General features: G+C 39.4%; 3 protein-coding genes across 3 annotated transcripts in view; 1 reads left to right on the top strand and 2 right to left on the bottom strand.

The window, feature by feature from the left end:
- Positions 1-4,487, bottom strand: part of LOC138198045 (cytohesin-3) — a 37,446-nt gene extending 32,959 nt beyond the window's left edge. Inside the window, exon 1 of the mRNA XM_069149167.1 lies at positions 4,116-4,487. Within this exon, the coding sequence (XP_069005268.1) occupies positions 4,116-4,134 (19 nt within the window). The 5' untranslated portion in view covers positions 4,135-4,487. The remainder of the gene's footprint in view (positions 1-4,115) is intronic.
- Positions 4,488-11,082: 6,595 nt separating this feature from the next.
- On the bottom strand, positions 11,083-15,464 carry LOC138198044 (salivary gland specific protein SAGSIN1). The gene is made up of 2 exons (XM_069149166.1): positions 15,094-15,464; positions 11,083-14,061 (listed from the first exon to the last, which is right to left on the bottom strand). Exons 1-2 carry the CDS (start codon positions 15,271-15,273, stop codon positions 14,041-14,043), a joined length of 201 nt encoding a protein of 66 aa, XP_069005267.1. The 5' UTR covers positions 15,274-15,464; the 3' UTR covers positions 11,083-14,040.
- Positions 15,465-16,952: 1,488 nt separating this feature from the next.
- Positions 16,953-23,279, top strand: LOC138198043 (ras-related C3 botulinum toxin substrate 1-like). The gene is made up of 6 exons (XM_069149165.1): positions 16,953-17,308; positions 18,869-18,940; positions 19,469-19,586; positions 19,774-19,836; positions 21,286-21,445; positions 21,566-23,279. Exons 1-6 carry the CDS (start codon positions 17,274-17,276, stop codon positions 21,694-21,696), a joined length of 579 nt encoding a protein of 192 aa, XP_069005266.1. The 5' UTR covers positions 16,953-17,273; the 3' UTR covers positions 21,697-23,279.
- Positions 23,280-23,542: the final 263 nt, after the last annotated feature.

Below are 23,542 nucleotides of genomic sequence, written 5' to 3'. Positions count from 1 at the left end.
CAGAGCCACAGTTCTCTAGATATTAACTGCACAGGTGAACCAGGTGACCCCTCACAAAAGAGTTTAAATATGGGCAGGGAAGAATCAACCTGGATACCATGAAGTTTAATGAAGGCTTAAGGATGTTCCTCTTTCAGCCACTTCGTGAGCCACAGGGTGTGGGTGCTAGGGAAAAATACAACAGCTGCAAATCCACTCCCAAGATCCAAAACTCAAATCCTAAACATAGCCGGAAGCTGCTGCACTGTCCTGCAGCCGGCAGATGAATGACTCCGAGATCTCAAAGCCCAGCTCTTCGTGTGCGTCCCTCACTGCAGTGTACCACAACACCACAGACCACACGCCGAAACACACATTCACACACTGAACTGCCAAGTTTTAAATGTCTGGCTTTCACAGTGTCTAAACAGAGCGGTCTTTGGCCAAAATCAGGAGCCATCACAAGGCGTGTTGTAAAGCCACTGTCCAGCCCTGATCCAAACCATACGGGCGTCACTCATGTAGTTTGCAATGTATACGGCTCACCAACTAAAAAAAAAAAACGGTACACTGAAGCAGAGCTGTACATTTGATGGCCTGTCAAAGTCAGTCATGCGAAACTAGAAAGTGTTACAGTAAGCTACACTGTCTGCTCAGTCAGACAGGCTTCACCGTAGCAAAGCTTTGTGGGCTCTTGTTGGTCCTTTGTCCATTGAGCGAGTATTGTGGCACAAGGCATTGTATTGTTGAATCTCATGCGTGTCAGATGGATTACCATAGACCCGTTCGCTATAAGCCTTGTGCAGCACAGCCAACTGTGCAAAGACGAGTCTACATTCTTCAATGAGACAGCATAAAAATAAATGTTATCAAAAAAACTAAACAACAGACGCAGGAAACATAACAGGGGGAAGATGGCAAAAGGAAAGAAAGGCCTACAGATGCAAACTCTCACTGATGTTTCACAGGTAGGGCCACAGTTGTCATCTCAGTTTAGCATGTTAGCGTGCTAAAAAACTGCAAATTAGAACCAAACAGAAAGTACAGCTGAGACTAGGGTTGTGACAAACAATTATCTTTTATTATTGATACATCTGTTGATTATTTTCTAAATGAATCGATAAATAGGTTGGTCTTTAAAATATCAGTAAGTGGCGAACAAAGCCCAAGGTGCAGCCTAAAATCTCTTGTACCAACCAACAGCACACAACCAAAATCATTGAGAACTAAAGGAACCAGAAAATACTCACATTTAAGAAGCTTGAATCAGAGAATTTAAAAAAAAAATGTCATTAAAAAAAATGACAATTAATTTATAATCAAAATAGCTGCCAATTCATTTCCTGTTCGATTGCCGCGCTAACTTAAATTGATGGGAATGTCATTAGTTGTGGTCATAAACCAAAGCACTAATTTGGACAAAAATTTGATTTGATGGTGGCACTCGATAAAAGTCAGAAGATACCTAAAGTGATAATAATTCATTCTAAGGAGGAGGTGAATGTGTGTAAAAAAAAAAAAAGTAAAATAAAATCTTAGTCCCAATAAGAAGTATGGCCTGGTTTGATACAGTAGATGGTCATGGGTGGCCAGACACCCCTGGCTGTTCAGTGAGTTAATTATGACAAAACGGAAGCAATTTTTCCCAAAAGAAACTCCTGTAATACACTGGAGAATTGATTCAGTAAGAATATCTAGTCCACTGCCACGCTCCCTCGCCATCTTTTACTGGCGGCCCTCCATACTTTTTTGGCCATTTCCCAACTTTTCCCTGGCACTTCATCCCATCCCATCCCGTTCCCCCTCCATCCCCCACCCCCTCTCACGCTGTCATTCCCTTTCAGACATCTCACCATTGCTGCTACTACGATGTCTAACTCTCACTCTTTGTGGTCACGTTTGCTTTTCCATCCTCGCTCTGTCATCCTCTCTGACACCTCGCTATCTCATTACGTCTGCCACCTTTCAATCCTCCTTCTCGCTCGACTTGTGGCCCGGGAAAGTGACGTGTGCGTGTCTATTTCTTAGGAACGGCAGTCAGATATTGAACTGTGTCGACCAGCCTACCACCTATCCGCCACATCACGCTTAGTAGCTTCATGCCTGTAATCCCAACCAGCATGACTGCCCATCCTCTACTTTGTTCTGTTGCCCCAACAGCGCCCAACTCTGCTGTGAGCCCGTGTGCGTGCGTGCGTGTGTGTGCAGGTGCTAACTTGTTCAAATATAAAGAAGCAAATTCATTCTACGGCCACAACTTGTTGTTCCCAACACAAAACGATGCACAAGAGCTCTGCAGACTTACTTTCCTGTAGCATCCAGGACACTATTTATTACAGACTAGAGGACAGACTGTGGTACACTTATCATTCTAGGTCATGACCCATTCATTCATATATCTATCCTCAGCAAAAAGTGCCATGAGGGGAAAAGAAGAAATTTAATTTGTGTGAGTGTCAGTGTGCAGCCATGAATATATATATGTGTGTGTGTGTGTGTGTGTGTGTGTGTGTGTGTGTGTGTGTGTGTTTATACGCTCCTGGCTGCTGTCAGCCATCCCTGCTCGGCATCGCAGTGCCATATGTCTGTCTGTGGGGCTGTGCTGACGTGTGCCACCGCTGGAGGCCAGACCGGCCGAACAGAGCACAATGACAGCTTTATGCCCGGGTGCCTTGCATGCAGCACTCCAGCAATTAGTCACATCCTGCAGTTCTGCGAGTAGTGGGACAGAATACCACTGACTAACAATCTTTACAATCTTGAGAAAAAAAAAACTGCGGGTGTTTTTTTTTCCGTTTATGATTAACAGCCTGAGCAGAGTTTTCTGGACCTGGGGTGGGACCAGAGGGGTGTCGTACGTCCCCCTGGAATCTGATTGGCCCAGTCTACCCAAGTCAGAGGGTGGCTTGTTAGTATCATGGATGAATTACTGTACAGGCCTACTGGCTACAGACCCAGTGCCCTTTGGACCAGAACCTCAATAATAATAAAAAAAAAAATTAAAAACACGAAGAGATGCAGACAACTACAAACTGTTTGTAATTGTTTTGTGTCTCCTTTAGTTTGGGTATCTTAAAGACCTTTTCACAGCAAACAACTTGACTCGGGAAAGCACAGATGTATTAATGATGACAACATTCCACTTACAGGACTTCCTGCTTTTGTACATGCTGGTTTACATGTCGTGGCTTACTGGCACACTTAGTTAAGCTGTCATTAATACACCTGTGCTTTCCCTACTGTGACAAGTCTAAATGATTCCTGTTAAACAAGAGCCTTTACATGTCTGTGCCCTTGCCTGCCTGTGGGCTATTTAGAGTTAAAAAGCTATTATTTATTGACATACGTTCCTCACAGAATATCTTGCAATGTGACTCCGTCAACACATTTCTACTCTTCTTACAATGTGCCACCTCTCTTTTAAACTGGGTCCTGGTCTGCCCTCCCATTCAAAAGTTTCTAAACTCGCCCCTGTGCTGAACTATGAGTGTAGGCAGTATGCAGGCTGGTGTCGAGTGTTCGCGATACACCCATGCCAACACACTCTTTAAACATGTTCATCTTTTGCCATGAGTCAATAAATGAATCCATGTGTCAGTGCTTGCCTGACCGTGGCAGGACCTGTTGGGCCACAGTGACACCACAGCCCAATGCTGACAAAGGCTTAGATAAACACAAGTCTACTGGCTGCAGCACTAAAACAGTGATGATTTGTCAGTCATCCAGTCCACTCAAGCCTGACAACCTTTTAGAGTCTGAGGCACCAACCTCAGTGTTGGTGAACCTTTCTACCTTAAATCCACCCAGCACGGAGGAAATTGAACTGCAGCTGGTACCAACATTAGTCAGGAGGTTGCAGCCCATTTAACAGACAACTTCATGTCAGTAGACAGATCAGTGTTGCTTCATGTGTTTGGTATAAATCTAACTGCGTGTCAAGTCTAACATGACTTAAATTAGGGATACAAAAAAAAAAAATCAATGTCCATAGACTATTATTATGATTATTAATAATATTATTAGGGTTTTTTGTTGTTATTATTTTTGAACAGACACAGAGGCACATGTCTTCTGACAGTACTGAAATAGCTTCAAATGAGCCGTATGAACGCCGAATTGCACTGAATGAATCATACCTTGGTTGTCCTCGTCCATGACTGCAGCCAATGAATCAAGATCTCCCCCCCCCAAAAAAAAAAAAAAATCGGTCACAGAAACTTCCGTCGTGCGAATAAGCTTCTAATTTATTGCAAATGCACGTCCCAATTTCCAGGACGCATTTGGCACACAGGTTGTCTCACGGGCAGCGTCTTCTTTCAGGGAATGTTGTGGCCATTTATGCCTCACAGTCGCGCCTCAGCCCCGTCAGTCAGTGAGCGCAGTGTGTTTGTGGCGGCGGCAGCAGCAGCTCGTCTTCTCGCCCACAGTGACCGAGCGTGTTATCGTTATCCTTCCAAATGCGCCTTCACTCCACTAGTATCTGGAGAGCCGTTTGCATGGCTGCATCAAGTTAGCCAGCACGCAAAAAAAAAAAAAAAAAAAAAAATACAGCCGGAAGTAAGGTTAATTTATTATCAAAATAAAAGAGTTGTGCTCAGTTAATGCTGTAGCGCAGGCGTCATCATGCAGTCTAATTTTATTTTTGAAATCCTAACCGGAAGTTCTTCGTCTAATGATTGTGTACATGTGCAGTAGGTGTTAATTCATCTCAACTCCTCCACACAGCCCGTGCTGCTTTCATCACTGATCAACTCTCACGTGACTCCAAGCAGTAGTGAGATTATACCCAGCTAATATAACCTATCAATAATATTTGTATTGATTACTTGACGTGTTTTAATTAGAATGTGACATTTGGCTAAATAAGTTGGGACTTCATTAGGCTACGATCAGTTGTTTCCACTTTTTTAGAGAATTGCTTGGAAAATATCAAACTGAACCACAGGCAGAATTATTTCTAAATACACTTTGTGTTGGGAAGTAGCCTAACTAAGTTGAGTATTGCACTTGAACACAGTTTTGAAATTTTGCTTGCATAATTTCATTTGTAAGGTAGCCTACTGGCTTTCTTTACTCTGCTACATTTCACAGGCAAATATTGTGCTCTTTACGCCACAGTATTTATTGAAGAGTTATAGTTACAAGCTAATGTTCATATTCATATTGTTAACTATGATGCCTTATTATAGATAAACCTATCCAGCAGTATGTAAGAAAGAAATTAGCGCCAACTTTTAGAAGGCTAAATGTTGCAAGTAATTTTATCTTTGCTACTTCAAGTGTATTTTGATGCCACTTATGTGCTTATAGGCTTTCTTAAAACTTTAAATATACCACTTTTACTTGTAACACAGTATTTCTTCACTGTGGAATTGTAACTTTAAATTCTTCTTCCACCCTTAAATATCGCCAAATACAATTTTTTAAAAAAATTCAATTTACAGAGTTGGATCTCTGGTGGTAGTATACAGCGAGGAATCAAGGTCCACAAAGGGAGTAGTTATCAATCAGAGTGGATGACAAATTCTGATTCTGATTCCATAAATACTGAAAATTTGCAAAAGCAAACATTTTAAGAAAAAGTAAATATTTTAAGAAAACTACTATCATTTATTAAAGCTGGCTGCTCATTAAGTAATGGTCCCTTCAGAGTTTTACGTTATTTCATGGATTATTATTATTATAACCTCTAAGCCAATCTTATCTTAATGTCATAGTTCGTCAAGGTGGAGTTCATTTGAAATACTTTGTTATCTTACGTAGTAGTAGTGTAAGTAGTATAGTGGTATAATGTATTATAATGTAAAATATTTAAAAAGATAATTATATGATCTTATATTAAATCTTAACCTGTGAAGTATTTAGCTGTGAAATAAATGTAGCATATTAAAAGTACAATATTTGAGCCAATGTACTTTACACTGTAACTCCCCTGTCAATGTCTAAATATTGCAGTTTTCTGCGTGATTTATTGAATTAATCTAAGTGAGCTATGCATCTCTGTATAACAATCCAAGAGGCTGCTGATCCAAAAAAAAGAGATGGGTACTTTTGGAGACCCATCAGGTTGGGAAATAGTAGGACGGAGAACACACACCCACACACACACACACACACACACACACACACACACACACACACACACACACACACACACACACACACACACACAAACACACACACACACACACACACATATTCACAGCGCTTGTTTCTACAACACACGTGGTTTCAATTATAGCATTCCTGCCTCCAGAAAGAAGGAGGGGGTCTCACTTCCTGTGTACATTTCTCCAATGGTCAAGCATGAACAGATGTTTTAATTTATTCATCCATTTGTTTATTCATAGGTGTCTCTTTTAGACAAATGTTTCATTCTCAACCCTCTATTTTAAACAAAGTCTATTCTCCAGCCATAATACAATCGGCTCTCCTGACACTACCTCTTACAGTTGTTATAGGTAAAGGCTACAGTAACTTTACAATGTATTTGCTTTGTTAAAACAGAAAAGGCAAATGATTTGGTTCCTTTTTCAAATGTAATGAAGCTCAGTTTGACAGATTGTCTTTACTGCAAAAAAAAAACAACTATACTGTTGACCACTGCACACTGTCCAACACCAGAAATGAAGGGCCTTTCTTCGCCTTAGGTGTGCTTCACTATCATTAAGTCATTGTAAAAAGGCAGGAGTCGACACTGGGTAGCTGAAACGAGTCATTTTTTGTAAATTCACATCAGCTGGGCCAAAGAATTACACAATCCACTGAACGCCCTTGATCCAGCACAATCCAGTCTGGTTCAGTCTGGTACCGAATGACAGGAGAAAAAAAATTATAAAAACGACTGTGGATAAACTTGGTGCTCTCAACGCCCTTGTGTGTGTGTGTGTGTGTGTGTGTGTGTGTGTGTGTGTGTGTGTGTGTGTGTGTGTGTGTGTGTGTGTGTGTGTGTGTGTGTGTGTGTGTGTTCGGGGGGTAAGTGGGATATTTGGGTACAAGCATCCAGACAGTGTTTGTTTTTTCTGTATTCTGGCATGAAAGTGTCAGTTGTGAGGACCTAACCATGTGTTTTAAGGGAAACTTAATTCCCAGAGATGTGTGTCACTTTGCAGAATGGAAAAACAAAGAAAAAAAAGTCCTGCACTGGATTTTTTTTTTTGCTAAATTGTTGTTTGGTAAGGGGAATTCTACAGCCCTTTTAGTTTTGAACCCAGGAAGTCTTCCACTTCACTTCCACTATACGAGGTTTTACATACTCGCTGGATTGATGCAAAGCAGTTAGCACACACAACAAGACCTAATTTGAATACTCTCTGTGCTACAACTGGAAAATAGGTCATATGCATAGTGTTGGTGATGGCTTGGGGAATATGGTTAGACAAATACAGTTTTACTGTCCATTTATGTCATTCTGGAGCTGTCAAACAGAGACAGTCTGTTTCACAGATCAGAGTATGTTCCATTAAAAGCAATTAGATTCCTGAGTCTATCTTTCTGGCACACAAATGCACTCACTATGCTTTATTCCCCGTAAATGTCATGCTAATGTGTTTATGAGTCATAAGGGGAACCTCTGTGTGGTCCAGATATACCTCAGTGGTGAGAAAATATGAACATGCAGATGCAGAAATTCCAGTTTTTAAATCAACAAAACATCCATTCGGTTCAGTTACATTACAGCATGTTTGACTAAACCTGGTTCTTTCAAATTACAAATCAGAGGACATAAATTCACCCCCCAAAAAGGTCTATGGCTTGAAGTGAACATGTGTGGGGTTGCCTCTCGTGGCATACAGGGTGCATGCCCTGAGGGGGGTGCATGTCTGGCAGATTAGGCCAACCATCATGGGAAACGTCTGCGGTGCTCCTGACCGACTTCACGTGACCTCATTGAGCAGTCAAACCACTTCATATGCTCCAGTCACCACGGCAATGCCCAGAGGGTGATCACCTCCTGCCTTTAAAACTCCTGACCCCTCCATACATAATTACACAGATAAGCAACCCCCCTCACATCCCTAACCTCTGCTCCGCTATCTCCATCTCCCCAAAAACCCCTCCCGTCATCGTGCAGTCGAGTGCAATCATTTTACTCAGCGAGTCTTCGCCTTAAACATCTGGATCCATCTTTACTCTGATTTCAGCTCCCTTTTGTGAGGGATATTATGCCTATTGGGAGGAGAGAAACACTTTGCTTTACTCTGTAATGTTTCAACAACCATTGGTTGGATTGCCTTGACATTTTGTACTGACATCTATGGGCCCAAGAGGTTGAATCACCAGGTCTTCATTCCTTGACTTTTCCTGCAGTGCTACCAGCAGGTCAAAAGTCTCACTTATTCTACGAAACTTTATCTCCCACATGGACTGGCACAAAGTTGGTACAAACATTCAACGATATTTATATTAATGATTCAGGTGATCCATGGACTCTCTGCTGCACCATCATCAGGTCAAAATTTCAATTGGTCCAATACTTTTGTTTGATACTACAGCAAAACAAGTTTTTTTTTTTTTTTTTTTTTTTTTTTTTCAATCAGTGTCAGCTCTACTTTACATTTAGCGCTAATTTAAAAAAAAAAAAAATTGGCATGCCGAAGATGGTGACCATAATAGACATTAAACCTGCTATATCAGCATGTCATCATTGTCAGCACCTCATCAAGCATGTTGGCATTAGTGTTGGTTCGAAGCACCCCTGTCCCTGTAAGTACGATCGTAAACTCTTTGTTTATTAAACTAAAGATGACAGTGAAATTTACAAGACATTTCGTGCTCATGGGGAGGTGAGATTTTTTCCACTCATACACGATAGTTCCCAGTCCATACATATTTAACTATAATGCTGAACTAGACCAAAACCAGGGATATGACGGGGTTTCACGTGTCCTTCCTGTTGTGGAAGGCGACAAGGTTAATCTTTGGGTGATGGCTTGTGTGTGACATGGGTCACGGGAAGCCGAGCGCAGCAGGATTTCCTCCTTCATTTGGGTTCATATCCAGCTCTGCATCTCAGCCGTTTCTTTCCTGCCACAATCTGACTGAAGGGCAAAGTTGAGTTCATTTTCTGGATCTGAGGACACCTATGAGTGGAGTCTTTATTTGGACTAACAAAGGCAGCAGTGTGTGCCTGAGAACTTGAATGTAAAGCTGTGAGCGAGTCCCTACATTTAAAGTACAATCCTCGTCAAACTGCTGCCATTTCATAACAAGCCATGAAGGTTATTTCTTATTATTTCATATGTGAGCGCATAGTTCATTCTAAAGCTTCACAATCATTTTTACATCCATTACCTTCATTTATTAAACAGAAAAAAGGCATGATACGAACCTCTAATCACCGCTTCCCTAAGAAATCATTTTAGTGGTTATCAATGACGAGATTATGTGATCAGGATGCAGGACAACAGCGTGTGGAGGAGTGCAACATGGGGGTGTAACATGCAGGATCAAACAATAACAAAAGATAAAAGCATGACTTCCCCACCGAGCATCAAAAGCTATGATCCTTTAATACCACTATATGAAATGTAAGCTTTTTAAGTCAAACACAACCCCTAACTTCAGTGCAAAGCTTATTTTTTTCAATTACTATAAAACATGATGGAAATATGTCAAATGAAATGATAATTTTGACCGATTTCTGCTGCTGTGAAAAATATGAAACTGTACTGATTCAACAAATGACTGCAGGAATGTACAGGATTATAAAAATGAAAGTTCAGAATACAGAGAAATGTCAAGATAACACCTCCTAAAATAGGCATATTTTTGCATGTATGACCTATTTCAATCCCACAATACAGGGAATATAAACCTCCCTCCTTCTCCATATTTCCCTCTCTCTCTCTCTCTCGCTGCCTCCTCTTCTACTCCCCCACTCCTTTGATTCAGTTTTCAGGTCAGCTTGGAGCACATCTCAGCACCTGATCTCATCCGTTTTAACGCTTTGCATATGCCTCCCCTCCCCGGTCAACAGCATTTAAATCGTAGGAGTAACTCAGTCTTTTTTAAATAACCACAAAGAGGACATTATGCACAGTAATGCTCTACGGTGCCAAAGTACTCTTCAACCAAAATCTCAAACTGAGAGTGAGAGGGTTTAGCATAAATCACAGTGTAAAATCAGAGGTAAAATTGTGTGGATTAATGTTTGATTACATTTTACATTCATAATCCATTCTCTGTGCATGGATGTGTATTAATGTGTGTCATTTATTTGTCAGTCATGCTGTTAGACATCGTGTTACATGTTAAGTGAACAAACAGTTATGATTTGACACACAAGGAGTCGCCTTACATTATGTTAAGTTTAGTTGGCTTTTACTTCATTTCCATAGAAGAAAAAATGCAGGTTTGTCAGGAGCTGATTTGACTTAATCAGTGCCGTTATTTGCAACAATTTAATCCCCATTTCTTGTTTAGTTTGAATACATAAAGTTGATGGCAGACACGTAAGCAGGTTGTTTTTTCATTCATTTCCTTCATTGTGATTGGTTCTTTAAAACGGAAATTGTGTTGTTCCAATGGACAAAACAAATGTTAAATTATATTTGTTAAGCAGAGGGATCTGTGGAGGAAAATGTTTGCTCCCTTGCAGTTCAAGAATTAATGACGAAACTAAAGTTGCCCTTCAGGGTGTCACCTTGTATTGACCTTTATTTTTTGTGTTTGGTATCATCATCTGAGACATTATGAGATTTATATTCAGCAGGCTGTAGGCTGTTTTAAAAGAATAGACTGACCATCCTCATCCAGTTATCTTAGCTTAGCATGGTAACAAAATCCACCTACCAGCACCTCGAAAGATCCAATAACATGGTTAATCTTGTTTCTTTGATCTGCTCCAAAAACTGAAGAGAAGTTGAGCACACTTAAAACAGTGTAACATTGCCTTTACACTACAGTTTTTGAATGGATTTCCCATGTTTGGAGTCTTAATGATAACCAGCTGCTGGCAGTAGTTTAATATTTACCCCCCCAGTCTTCTCAGTGAACCCTTGGCAAGACAGTTTAAAAGCCTACTTCCCAAAATAAGGGAATTAAGGAAAAACACAAATAAAACAGAAATAAACAAATTCATAATTGGACCATGAAAATAAATGAGCTTCACTCCGGTGTTCAAAAAACTGGGTAATGAGGTCAAATATATTTAAATCTTCTCGACAAAGCAAATATAACCTTTGACTGAGTCTGAAAGAAGATCTTTTACTATTGAGTTTAGAAGGATTGTAAAGTTTTGTGACAGTTTTAACGCAGGCTTTGAGAAACCAGAATATCCAGCATTCATATTAGAAGAAAGGCAACTTTTAGTATAAAAGACAACATTAAAGAACATCAAACCTCAAGTTCCCATGCAAATACATTTTAAAAGTTAATTAATAATGTGAATAGAAGTGGGTTGTACTTAAAATACTGCATTGCAGCTGTAATTGTATTATTACAGCTATTTCCATTTGCGGTATTATCACTCTTTCGCACTCAGTCAAATAAAACATGTGAACTGCTGCATATGCCAAAGGCTAAAACTCTGTAATCTTTATTCCACTACCCCTTTTTTTTCTGAGTACAAATGGTGGTTGGCAAAATCAGAGTAAAGATAACCCGACTTATCCTTCATCTATAGATCTCTCCCTCTGCCAGTCCTCTATGATAACCCTATTAAAATATTTCCTTTGGCAAATCCCTGAAAAATAAATCCTCTTTTTTTTCCAGAAAAGGGGGGTGGGCAGGAAGGTTTGTGTGTCACATGGAGAAATACAGTTGCCTTGGCAACCCCTGATGGTTTTACGCTGCAGCCTGGCATCAGAGTGACTGGTTAGGATAAGTTTGCTGGGGACATTTTGCGCTGAGCGAGGGTGTCAGCAGTTTGGCACGTGACTTTAAAAAAGGAGCTCACTTAAACAGCGTGCCAAATAGATCTGCTGGCTGAGAGTCATTCATGAAAGTACTCGCTGCCTCTATAAATACAGTAATTAATCACAGGATTTTTAATTGATGTTGATCAGGGACAGTAGAATAAACACCTTACAAGGCAAGCCAAGATTACATTTTCTTTCCAGGGGTAGACTTCTGAATGACACGTTTTGAAGAAGTCTTAAACAATGAATCACTGTGTAAAGCTGATATTGTAAATCATGACAAATTCATTATCCATACAGCAAAATAAATTCTGCTGACAGAAGCCATGGTGACAGATTAATTGTTGCTATATTACAGCTACATTACCTCTGTAATTCCCTCCTGCATCAGTCTGTGGCCGCTTCAAAGAGGCTGACAGCTCTTGATGTCTGTTTCCAACAGATAGGAGAGGCCATCCAGTACACAGTCGGCAGTCTCCCCCGTGTGGACACATGGTACTACAACACAATCATGCTTACAGGAGAAGTAGGTTTAAGTTGTCTGAAGTGACATCTTCAGTCCATTATGGAAGGTCAAATATCTCAAATTAAAATAAAAAAGGGAAATGAATGAAACTTGTGTGAAAAAAAAGATGTGTAAAAAAAATGAACCTGGATGATATGCACTAAATATAACATATTTAAAATGATTGCTTTCTTTTCTTCTTTTTTTAAACAATGTGATTCAAGGAATTCTTATTCAGTACATGTTGGGTGGTTTGCGATGAAAAAAGTGATATTTGAAACTCAAAGAATTCATGTTTACAAGTAAAGTGTCTTGTTACATTTTTGGTTATTTGTATGGCATTAGAAAAAAATATGACAAACATTTAACCAAAAGAAACGCTGATGTCACTTGAACTTGAAGGACTGCTTCAGGTTTAAATAATTGTAATGGTTCTCTTTACAAAAAATGAAAGGTATGCTTTCTAGATTTGATTGTTTTTTTCTTATGTGTCTTTATAGAATTAACTTGTAACTTGTAAAAACAAAAAAGGTAAAAAGTTTTTAGGTTTTTTTTTTGCTACAGATGTAATTTGAGGACATTAATACAAAAAATGCCTGTATTGAAAAGACGTATAAATTTAAACAAAAAGGTTGCTTAAAAAAGACTCTTCCTAGCTAACCACCCTTAAAAATGTACCATATCACATGTGAAACCACAAGGCTAACCTTGCAGTCTTTAAAGGGCAGTTTAGTATAAGACAATTGTAACTACACTTATAGAAAAGGCTGAGAATTGTGATTTCATTAATTTATTTCTTTCGAAGTTCAATCATTCTCACCCTCAGCTCTGTGACTTCAAACCCCTCCCCCCACACACAGAGAAATCAAAAGGTCAAGAGAATTTCAGCTAAAAAAATAATTTTGCTGGTACCATTTTTCACTAACATCACCTTTTAAATGCCACTGATATGCAGAAACACAACAGTGAGTGTGACAACATGTGTGTATGAAGACATGCAGTGATTCCCTTTGATACTGTACTTCCTGACAGACTGTAAATTTCCAGTTGTTGCAGCTGTACTTTTTTTTTCCTCCAACAAATCTCGGTTAAAAGACCACCTTCCGCTTATGCAGCTAAACCCAAAGTGTCCAAGCCACAGAGGACAACAAAAACATGCTCGTCGGTGTCATGCGGTGAAGAGATTTCCTTTTGAAATTAACGTGAAATGGTTCCTGCTTTTCACTGCGAGATGTTTACAATGAGTGTCTAATCAACATACATGTCAGACATTAAAGAGAAGCTACAAAGTTTCACAGTAACAATCATCTGTTTTCATGTTCACATCCATGCCGCAGTCCTCCTTATCCAGAGGAAAAAGGATGATTAAAATCTTCACGGGCCGGACGAGCGGCTCCTACATCAGTAACCGAGACATCTTTCCTCTCCACCTTCACTGCTCACCCCGTTTCATTTTTTTCAGACATCGCTGCCGCCTCTCCTTCTTCCCGTAGCTGAAAAGGCACTGGGCTTGCGTGACAAGGGCTGACGGGAACAAACAGCCGTATCACTTTGATGCATTGTCACGCCAGTTTGCAGAGTGAAGTGTCCTCTTCCTCAACATCGCTGTGCAAGGTCAGCCAGTGTTTGTCTAGAACTGAAACATGGCAGTGCTCACTATTCATTGCTTTAATTCCAAAGACAAGCATTGGAAACTCAGTGGATTTCAATGTGGACCTGTAAAGAGATGAAGACTCTGTCAGACAGCACAATACATACAAAATGAAAGGATAAGGCAGATATCTGTTTTGGTACAATCCATTGATTTGAACTTTCAGCTGTGTACGCTCAGTTGTCAGTTTATTGTGTATTAGGTTCATTGTGGAGGCTGTATGTTGAACTGTATAATATTAATAGCTGAAACAATAACTTGATTAGCTGATCAACAAAACAAAAAAAGATAATTTCTTACTATTTTGATTGGTAATTTTTGACTTAATGTAAACGCTTAAAAATTGTGGAATTAACCACTGAGTAATAAGAACTGTGAATAAATGCAATTATAGTTGTTAGTTGTTCAGCAATTAAAGAAGAAATGTGACATTAGGCTTAAAGTCATTTAGAAACCGGTGTCATTAGATTATCACTAAAGAGCTGATATTTTTCAACTGTAAGAAAAAAAGCAAAACACATCAAATCCAATACTAAGAACCAATACCTTGTGAAACCATATTCTGATATTTAATTTACCGGCAGTCAAACCATTAGGCCGACTGATTCATAACAAAAAGATAGTTAGCTGCTGCATTAAAGTGTTATATAAACAATTTAACCTAATAGGTGAGTCGATCCTCATTGATACAAATTGAGTCAACAAAATATTAGAAACACCTCTCAGTTTAATGCACCACAAACATGATCATATTGTTCAATCAACACCAGTGTCAACAAAAAAACAACAACATAATAGTCTGCATGAAGGTCTGATATTGCAGCCGTTTTATTATACTCCTTCAGTTACCTAAGAAACGAGATTATTTTAAAGACGGTTTCAAATTAATATTGTGTCTATCTCAAGATGACACCTCTTTTTTTTCTTCTTTTTTTTTTTAAACATCTTGACGCGACGACACAGACAACACAAAGGTTTCCTTTAGTTCCACATTGTGGGCCTTTTACATCAGCCTTGTTGACATGAGTAACGGGATCACCTTAGCTGGGAGCCGACAAAACAACAACAAAAAAAAGGTGGTTGTTGGAATAAGTTACCTGTAATCTGACGTTAAACATCATCGAGGCGACAAGGTAGATGTAGGGGAATCTGATTCGCAGCCGCCATGCGAGATCAAAAAATATCAACAAAGTCCTCGTCAAGCCTTTGGAAAACACGCCGTACGTCCGACCAGCGGAGCCCGAAAAACGGAGCACTAAATAAGACAAACCCGCCATAAAGGCCAAAGTCTGCCCGGCGGTCTCTGGTGTTACAGTGTGAGCTGGCGAGGCGAGGCGAGAAGAGTGGTCAGGGATGTGTAACAGGCCATGTTTCTATCGCTGACTGACACCGAGCTCCATTTTTCTACACTGCTTATGTTGGCAGAGTTGCTCCACCCCGACAGCTTCTCCGCCGAATCCTGTTACGGTCATCGGGGGGACTGATGACGATGTGACACAGGGAAGTGGAACGTGTTCGGGGCAAATATGCCCCGAGTTTCGACTATCAGGAGTAGGTTGGAGGGGGGGAGGGGGGGTTGATTTGTCCACATTATTATACGCTGTCCATACAAACAAACTAAACTGGACATGTCAGTTAGAACCAGAGAAAACACGCCCCGGCTTGTATATGACAAATTATTATTAGTCATGGCTGCCTGGAAAGCTTTAAAGTGCAAAGAGCTTAATCTGATGTAAGTGTCAGGAATGTTAAGGCAAATAGGTTACAGATTACTAGTTACAGTATTAAAAATGTAACAAGTAATGCAACTATTTTAATTACTTGATTAAAGTAATTTAATGTGTTACAATTGATTTAAAATGTAAAAAAAATATGTCCCCTTGTGGGATTAATAAAGTAACTATCTATCTATCTATCTATCTTGATTACTTTAAACTGTTTGAAACTTCAATAAAGCTGAAAGGTAAAAAAAAAAAAAAACAGATTCATAATTGTCAGTCTCACAACAGTACTCAACACTGATAACTGTCAAACTCTTATCAAAAGTAGGCTACTTCATCGTAACTTGAGTTGATTGAAAAGTTTAAATTTTAAAGCCTACCTAACAAAACAAATCACAAGTATGTCGATCACAACTGCAGTAAGAGAAAAATGTCAACTCAAACCAATTTTACATTCAGGTCAACTCCACGCTGACTGGTGATACGAGTATCAACAGGGCTGAGACCTGTTCACAGTCGTACCGGTGGTTGGTTGGAGAAATGCACATTGATTACAGATGAAAGGCTGTGCACATTCAAAGAAGAAAACAGATCAAAAACAAGGTTAAAAATTTCTGCTCACTGCCAAATGAATGGAGCCTGTCTAGAAGAAGACAAAAAGTTGTCCAAAAAAAAAAGATGCACAGAAACAGAATGAATAAGCCATTATATTCGACACATTACCATTTACCAAAAATAATATAGTCAGATGAAACTCCTTTTGTAATCACCAACATTTTGGAATACTTACTCTAATTTAATTACGGTTTTTTTTTTTCCTCAGGAAATGTAAGCCTAGAAAGGCAAACTCCAGTGACTAAAAACCTCTTATCAGTCTCGCCGTAGTCATGAAATGACTTGAGCTGACGTCAGTTCCTCTCTGAGTGTCACACCCTTAACAGTCCGTCTCCTATATTTATTTTTGTTGTTGGTTTTAAACGACCGAGTAAAAATGATATCTTGCAAAAGGATTAACCTATAATATATTTGACTACTCCTTGTTTGTTTTGTTTGGTTTTTTTTTTAAAGCACGTTTGAGATCGTTAAAGTGAACGTGGGCGTATCCACCCGACGCACCGGATGCACCATGTGGTGGTTTGGTGTCTAACTTCATCTTTTTTGTGTGTTTCCTTCTTTAGGGGTGGTGGCCGCTGGGTTTTTTTTTTTTTTTTTTTTTTTTTTTTTGGTTGCTCTCATAGCTAGCTTCCATTATCAGCCAACGAAAGCATGGGAATGTTGCGGGGGAATTTCTGAGTTAAAAAAAAAAAAAAAAAAAAAAAAAAAAAACTACAGCAAAAGTGAGAGATAAGTTCCTGTAAGTTTTGCCCCCGCGAAACGTTCCGCGTCCTCCGAAGCTCCGCTGCGACACCGAAGGCCGATCGTGAGATCCTCGTTTCGGGACGTTTTTCACCGGCGAGCGACTCCGGACAAAGGAAAGGAAAAAAAAAAAAAAAAAAAAAAGAGACCCGAGCTAACGTTAGCTGGCTCTCGGGCTAACCTCTTAAGCTTGCGGCGCGATGCAGGCCATAAAGTGTGTTGTTGTCGGAGATGGGTGAGTTAACTTTACTGAACCGGACTTTAGTTCGCGTCGCCTATTATTGGACTTTAATGACTCGGGTTTGCTGAAAGGTTGTCATCAGACGAGCTAACGTTAAAAGAAATATATTTTTTTTTTTTGCCTCACATTTCCCGAAGTTAGCCTCCCTGTTCATTTTTAACGACCTGGACATATTTAATTAACCTTATTTTCTTTATTTTTTTGGGCAAGTTACTCTCCCATTATTTGTGTGTGTGTGTGTTGTTGTTGTTTTTTTTTCCTGATATAATCAAGTATTGCGGTACAACATAGCTGGCGTGCAAAGAGGTTGGCTAATCTGTCACTGAAGTTATCGCGGTGTGACAGTGTTTTCCTCCCCCCGGGATGAATCACATATCACGGGGGCAGTTCACCAATCCCTCTCCCGACCAGACTTTTAAATTTGGCAACGACTACTTAGCAATCGCAGGAAATTGTGGCCAGGAAACCTTCTTGTTCCGCGTCCGTGATTTCACCGGCGTTATGTTCAGCTCCCTTTTCTTTTTCTTTTTTTCTTCTTTTTTTTTTTTTTTTTTTTTTTAAAGTTACACGTCGTCTGCAACAGTTTATAAGATTGGTTGAAAGATGAACAACATGCGCCCGAGACTTAACATTTTTAAAATGTGTAATATGTGGGAGGTAAACGCACTCGTAACTTCTTGTCTTGGGTGTGGTGGATACCACAGCGGCGCAGTCATTCATGCGCCTAACGACTGTGTTTAAATCTGGTTGTTTTTTTTTATTATTTTTATTTTCGATTCAGACTACGTGTTCACGCCAGAGTTTCTTCTTTGGCAGAAAAATCCTGGCTCTGATGTGTATACATCGTGCATAAACAACAACAACAACAAAAAACGAAACTCGGGTCTACACCGCATAAGCGTGTTTTCACAAAGCGTTGACACCGGGGGTTCATTTTTAAAAGTATCTGTTTTAAACTTGAGCAACTTGAATGAAACTGAACTGACGAGAATTAGTTGATTAATCAACCAGCTGATTGCCAGAAAATGGTTTTGATTATTAAGAGGTTTTTTGTTTTTTTTACAGCTTCCTAAATGCAAATATTGTCTGGTTCCCTTAGCCTGTATGATAATAAACAGAATATATTTTTGGTTGTAGATTGTTGGTTTGGGACAAAACGGGACATTTGAGGCTGCAACCTAACCTGGGCTTTGGGAAACACCGGTCAACATTTTTCACCATATTCTGTCATTTGAAAAAGACCAGACAACGAATCGATTCATCGAGAAAATAACTTGACAGATTAATCAATAATTAACACGATCATTATTTGGAATCCTAAAAAGGACCGAATATTGTCTTATTTTGTGTCTCTGTGATGGTAAGCAGAATATCTTTGGGTTTCGATATGATTGTAATGTAAATAACTGGGGTCGACCTGGCATGATGAACTGGTTATGACCTCATCTCTAGTGTTAGAAAACGGAAAGCCAATCAATTCATTCACAGAATTGCTTTTTCTATGCCTTTTATCCTATAAAAAAAACAAACTAAAAAGCTTCTTCTCTCCTCCAGAGCTGTGGGTAAGACCTGTCTGCTCATCAGCTACACCACTAATGCCTTTCCAGGAGAGTACATCCCCACAGTGTGAGTATCTGAGTCTGCAGTGCAGTGTGTATTTATTTATTTATGTGAGCCTGGCAGTCGGTCATTTGTCTCCACCCCGGTTTCCTACGCAGTCATTGCATGATTAGGGTGTCATCTTATTCTTCAATTGGGTTTTTAGATGGAAATTAGGTTACTTGCAGAAGAGGTTACAATCACTCTTGTGGACTGTAACTGAGATTCAGGGAAATACGTGCTGCAGGAAGTTGTGAGAAAAACCTGCATATTATCTGATACCAGCTGCGGGAAAAATATGTTGATTTTAATCACTGTCGTTAAGGCATAGGCTGGCTCAGCAGGCAGTTTGTAAACAAGTTTTGGTTCAAGCAGATTTGAGAGAGCTGAAAAGGAAAAAAGGACACAACAGATCAATTAAGAGATTGCGTTCCATTTTAAGAACTTCAATTTTGTGTCTATTTCCTGTCACATTTTACATTCGTAATGATACTTCCATCAGTTAATCTGAAGCCTAATTGGTTTGTCTCGTTCAAACATCATCACCTCTGTCAGGTTTGACAACTACTCTGCCAATGTTATGGTGGACGGAAAGCCAGTGAACCTGGGCCTTTGGGATACAGCAGGACAAGAAGACTATGACAGACTCCGCCCACTTTCCTACCCGCAGACGGTATGACAAAATAACAGTCAGACAATGCTGCATTATGTTTCATTTATTCTCCGTGCGTAATCCTTTTGGAAAGTATGGGTGATTAAATAAGGAAGTTAAAAGGGGAACAAAAAACCACACCTTCGTGAACTTCTTAACAGCAAGTTAATTTGATGTGCTGATTGCTTTGTTTTCTTTGTCCTACCAGGATGTGTTTCTCATTTGCTTTTCGCTTGTGAGTCCTGCCTCATTTGAAAACGTCCGTGCCAAGGTGAGTAGTGCCTCTTTGGAAAAGGGTGACTGCTTTAAAAGCCTCTGCGTGAATCTACTTCAGGGCGGGGTGAGAAGTTTTGGGTCAAATTTGGATTGGCCTTCCTCACTTGGATAACAAGTAGTTTATTTGGGCTACACATGTCCGTCTGGCAGTGTCAGCGCAGGCGTCTCATTATCAATATTGTAGCTCATTTTGTTCCAATGCTGCAGAACTAACCAGCTACTTGTAGCTTCAAATTGAAATCTAATCTACACAATAAAACCCAGTAGAAAAATGCAGTCATATTTTCAGAGGGATCTTAACATAATGAAAAGTATAGCTGCAACCAACAATTATTGTTTTGCTGATTAATCTTAAGATTATGTTATTGTACATTTTCAATTTATCGTCATAAAAATAAAGAAACTTAACAAATCCTAACAGTTGAGAAACCGTCAAATGTTTGGCATTTCTGCTTGAAAACTGCAGTTATCAAAATAGTTTCGGATACAATTTCTATCAATCGTCTAATTGGTTTCTGCTCTAGACAAAACTATTGCATTTACAAGAACAAGTATGGTTTGTGTGACATTTATACTAAGCGCTTTACAAATCTTTGCTTTACCTAAAAAAAAAATAGACAAATGAAAAAAGATCAAGATGGAACCCACAAGGTTTGAAAGTTGAAAACACAGAAACTAGATGTGTTAATTGAACTGAATTTTTTTGTTTTGTTCCTGTCAGTGAGTTATATTTACCCTCATACCCCAGCTTCTGTTTTTCAGTGACATTTTTATTAACAGTTTGTTCATTGTGAGACAAACGAGCAGAATGACAGTAATCCATTGGTTTCCAATTCTCACACCGGATATATGAACATGTTATACATGTTGGCTATATTCAAGGAGGCATATGTATCCCCAAATTCATTTTTTTAACCTTTCACTTGGAGAATTTAGTCCCTGCATTATACAACAACCAAATCCCTACTGACAGAGTCATGCACCTTGGGGGAACGGCGCAGAAACTAAAGGGAGAGTGAAACCGGCGAGATATCTGCAGCAACCCAGACACAAAGGAGAGTGCGCTTTCCAGATAATCTATTACAAAAAAAGAACAAATGATTGAATCTTCATATTGAAATCCAGATCTGATTTGACTGACAAAAGTCTGGTACTGCCTCAGATAATATGTCCGTGTTGTGGTTTAAAAGCACTTCTTGGTCATTCTACTAATAGCCCTATGCCTACCCTCCCCTTCTGGGTTTTGAAATATTTGTGGGACAAAACGACCTTTGAACTGGGAAAAAAAAGAAAGAAAAAGGGATGGCCTTTTGTCAGTTTGGAGATTAAATCAGTAATCAATTATTCTAAAACAATCAGAATAATGGGTAATGGAAAAATAATAATGAATTGCAGGTCTTGCAAAACCTCATGTCTGTAACTGATCGATGTTGTCTCTGTGCAGTGGTACCCTGAGGTGAGACACCATTGTCCTAACACTCCCATCATCCTCGTGGGCACCAAGCTGGATCTGAGAGATGACAAGGACACCACGGAGAAGCTGAAGGAGAAGAAACTCTCTCCTATTACCTATCCCCAAGGACTGGCCATGGCCAAAGAAATTGGTAACAATTTTCAGAGACAGCCGTGGCACATTATATGTCACAGTTTTTGCTGTAATAAATCAAGGAGGAAAACAAATGACCAGAAATAAACCAGTGTCTTTTTCTGTACGTTTCCCTCAGGTTCTGTCAAGTATCTGGAGTGCTCAGCCTTGACTCAGCGTGGCCTTAAAACCGTGTTCGACGAGGCCATCCGGGCCGTCTTGTGCCCTCCGCCCGTCAAGAAGAAGGGGAAGAAGTGCACTCTCCTCTAAGACTTCTTCCACTGGAACAGTTGCAGGGGAACATGATCGCTAGCGGTGAGGGTGGCTAAAGACACAGGAGAAACACCAGTATACAAACAAAAACAACTTACTTCAGATTCTGTCCTTCCATAAGTGTAGCTACGACAGTTATAGCAACCGTTTCCATGAAAAAAAAAAAAAATTCAGCATAGGTTCAGATGTAGGAGAAGGGGGTTGGACTATTATAGACCCTAGTTCTTTCCTAACAATGTATACTGTATAGACAAGACTATGAATTTCTTGAGGCCTTCTAAAATGATTGGGTGTTTTGTAAAAAAAAAAATGGACCGTGGAATGTCTTCAATTTATTCTTCCACCGGTTGTCCACCTTTTTTTGTTTACAGTCTTGGTTGTTTGTTTCGAGTGGAAGAAATATTGCCAAATACATTCTGCACACATGCTGTATTTTAGCCGTAAAGAAAACCTTTGTTCTTTTGTCCCACACCTTTGAAATACAGCTGACAGTTTGCCGTTGTGACCCGCTGTTCGTTTCAGCTCCCCGATCAAAGGCATTTTTAAGTCACACGTTCACTCGCTCTTTGCGAAGGCAGTTGTGTCACCATACTGTCAACAAGGAGCTTGAAGTAACCATCTGTGAAATTCTTATTGCCTCAAATATCTGTGTACCATAATCTCTTTGCCAGTAGTTAGTTTTCCAGTCCTAGTTAGATTCATGTTCATGTCAATTCATTCTCACCGATTGAATCGCGCCTGAAACGTAATGAAAATTTCAGACTGGCAAAAGGTCTGCTGACACCAACAGTGCTATTAATCCCTGGAAAAAAAAAAAATCTAAAATGATCCAGTATTTTATACATTTGGCTCCATTTGGACCTGTCGAGTTTGTGGTATTTTCTTCTTTTACTCACTGCAATATTTCCCCGAGAAGTGTCTCAACTGTATAGCTGCCCAGGAGTGGAAATCTGAAAACTTGATTACATATTGGATTAGAAATGTTCAGGTGATTTGGTGATGGGGAACAAGAGCACCTTTAATGCTCTGTGGGCATTTATCAGAAACCTTCTGTGCAGCACATTTGATTATTTTTTTTTTAATTATTAGCATCACTACTGGCTTCAGCAATGTCACTAAGAAGAGCATCTGTGCCTGCTAATAATGGTAACAAAGCTACTGTCGGTTATGGTGTACTCATCTTTTTGTTATAATCATGTGATTTTGTATCTTTCTTCACAGAAGTTACACTCGCTCACTGTATTGTTAAACTAACACTATGAATATCCTTTGTTTTATTACCTCTACAGTTAATGCTACCTTAATCTCCCTACAAGCCTAGCTTTTTGTAATTAATGCTGATAGCATGTATGTGCATCATATACTGAAAACTAAGATTAGAATTGCTACAGTTATATTTTTTGCCTATTTACAAAATGTATTTGAACTACTAGATCAGGGGTTAAGTACATGTTGCTCATCGATATTGTATTCCGACATCAAGCTGTGCTTTAATTCAAGCCAATGTTGTGACTCTTTAGTTTTATGGATAAAAGCTATTGTCACTTTTTGAAAAAGCCAATAAATTCCTGTAAAACAGACTCTGGCCTGCTTGTTTGTCAGACCAGGCAACAACAGTCTTCCCTCAATCTAACAAATATGTGACAATTGACTTAACTTAAAAGTACTTTAGGTTTTGGGGGAACTATTAGCAAAAACAGAATATGATATCCATAATTAAGTTTTCATTAGAGTATAATCGCCTGAAAACTATCCCTGTGCCTTTCATAGCTACATAATGAGCAGGTCTTCTTCCTTTTAAGTGTGCCATGTTTCTACAGTAGCCCTGAACAGACAAACCAAA

This window comes from Embiotoca jacksoni, unplaced genomic scaffold (genome assembly GCF_022577435.1).
Source record: "Embiotoca jacksoni isolate LCO1_2020_lvr unplaced genomic scaffold, fEmbJac1.0.p SCAF_15, whole genome shotgun sequence".
NCBI lineage: Eukaryota > Metazoa > Chordata > Actinopteri > Embiotocidae > Embiotoca > Embiotoca jacksoni.
The sequence above is the reverse complement of the archived record's forward strand: the minus strand, read 5'-3'. Positions and strand labels throughout refer to the sequence as shown.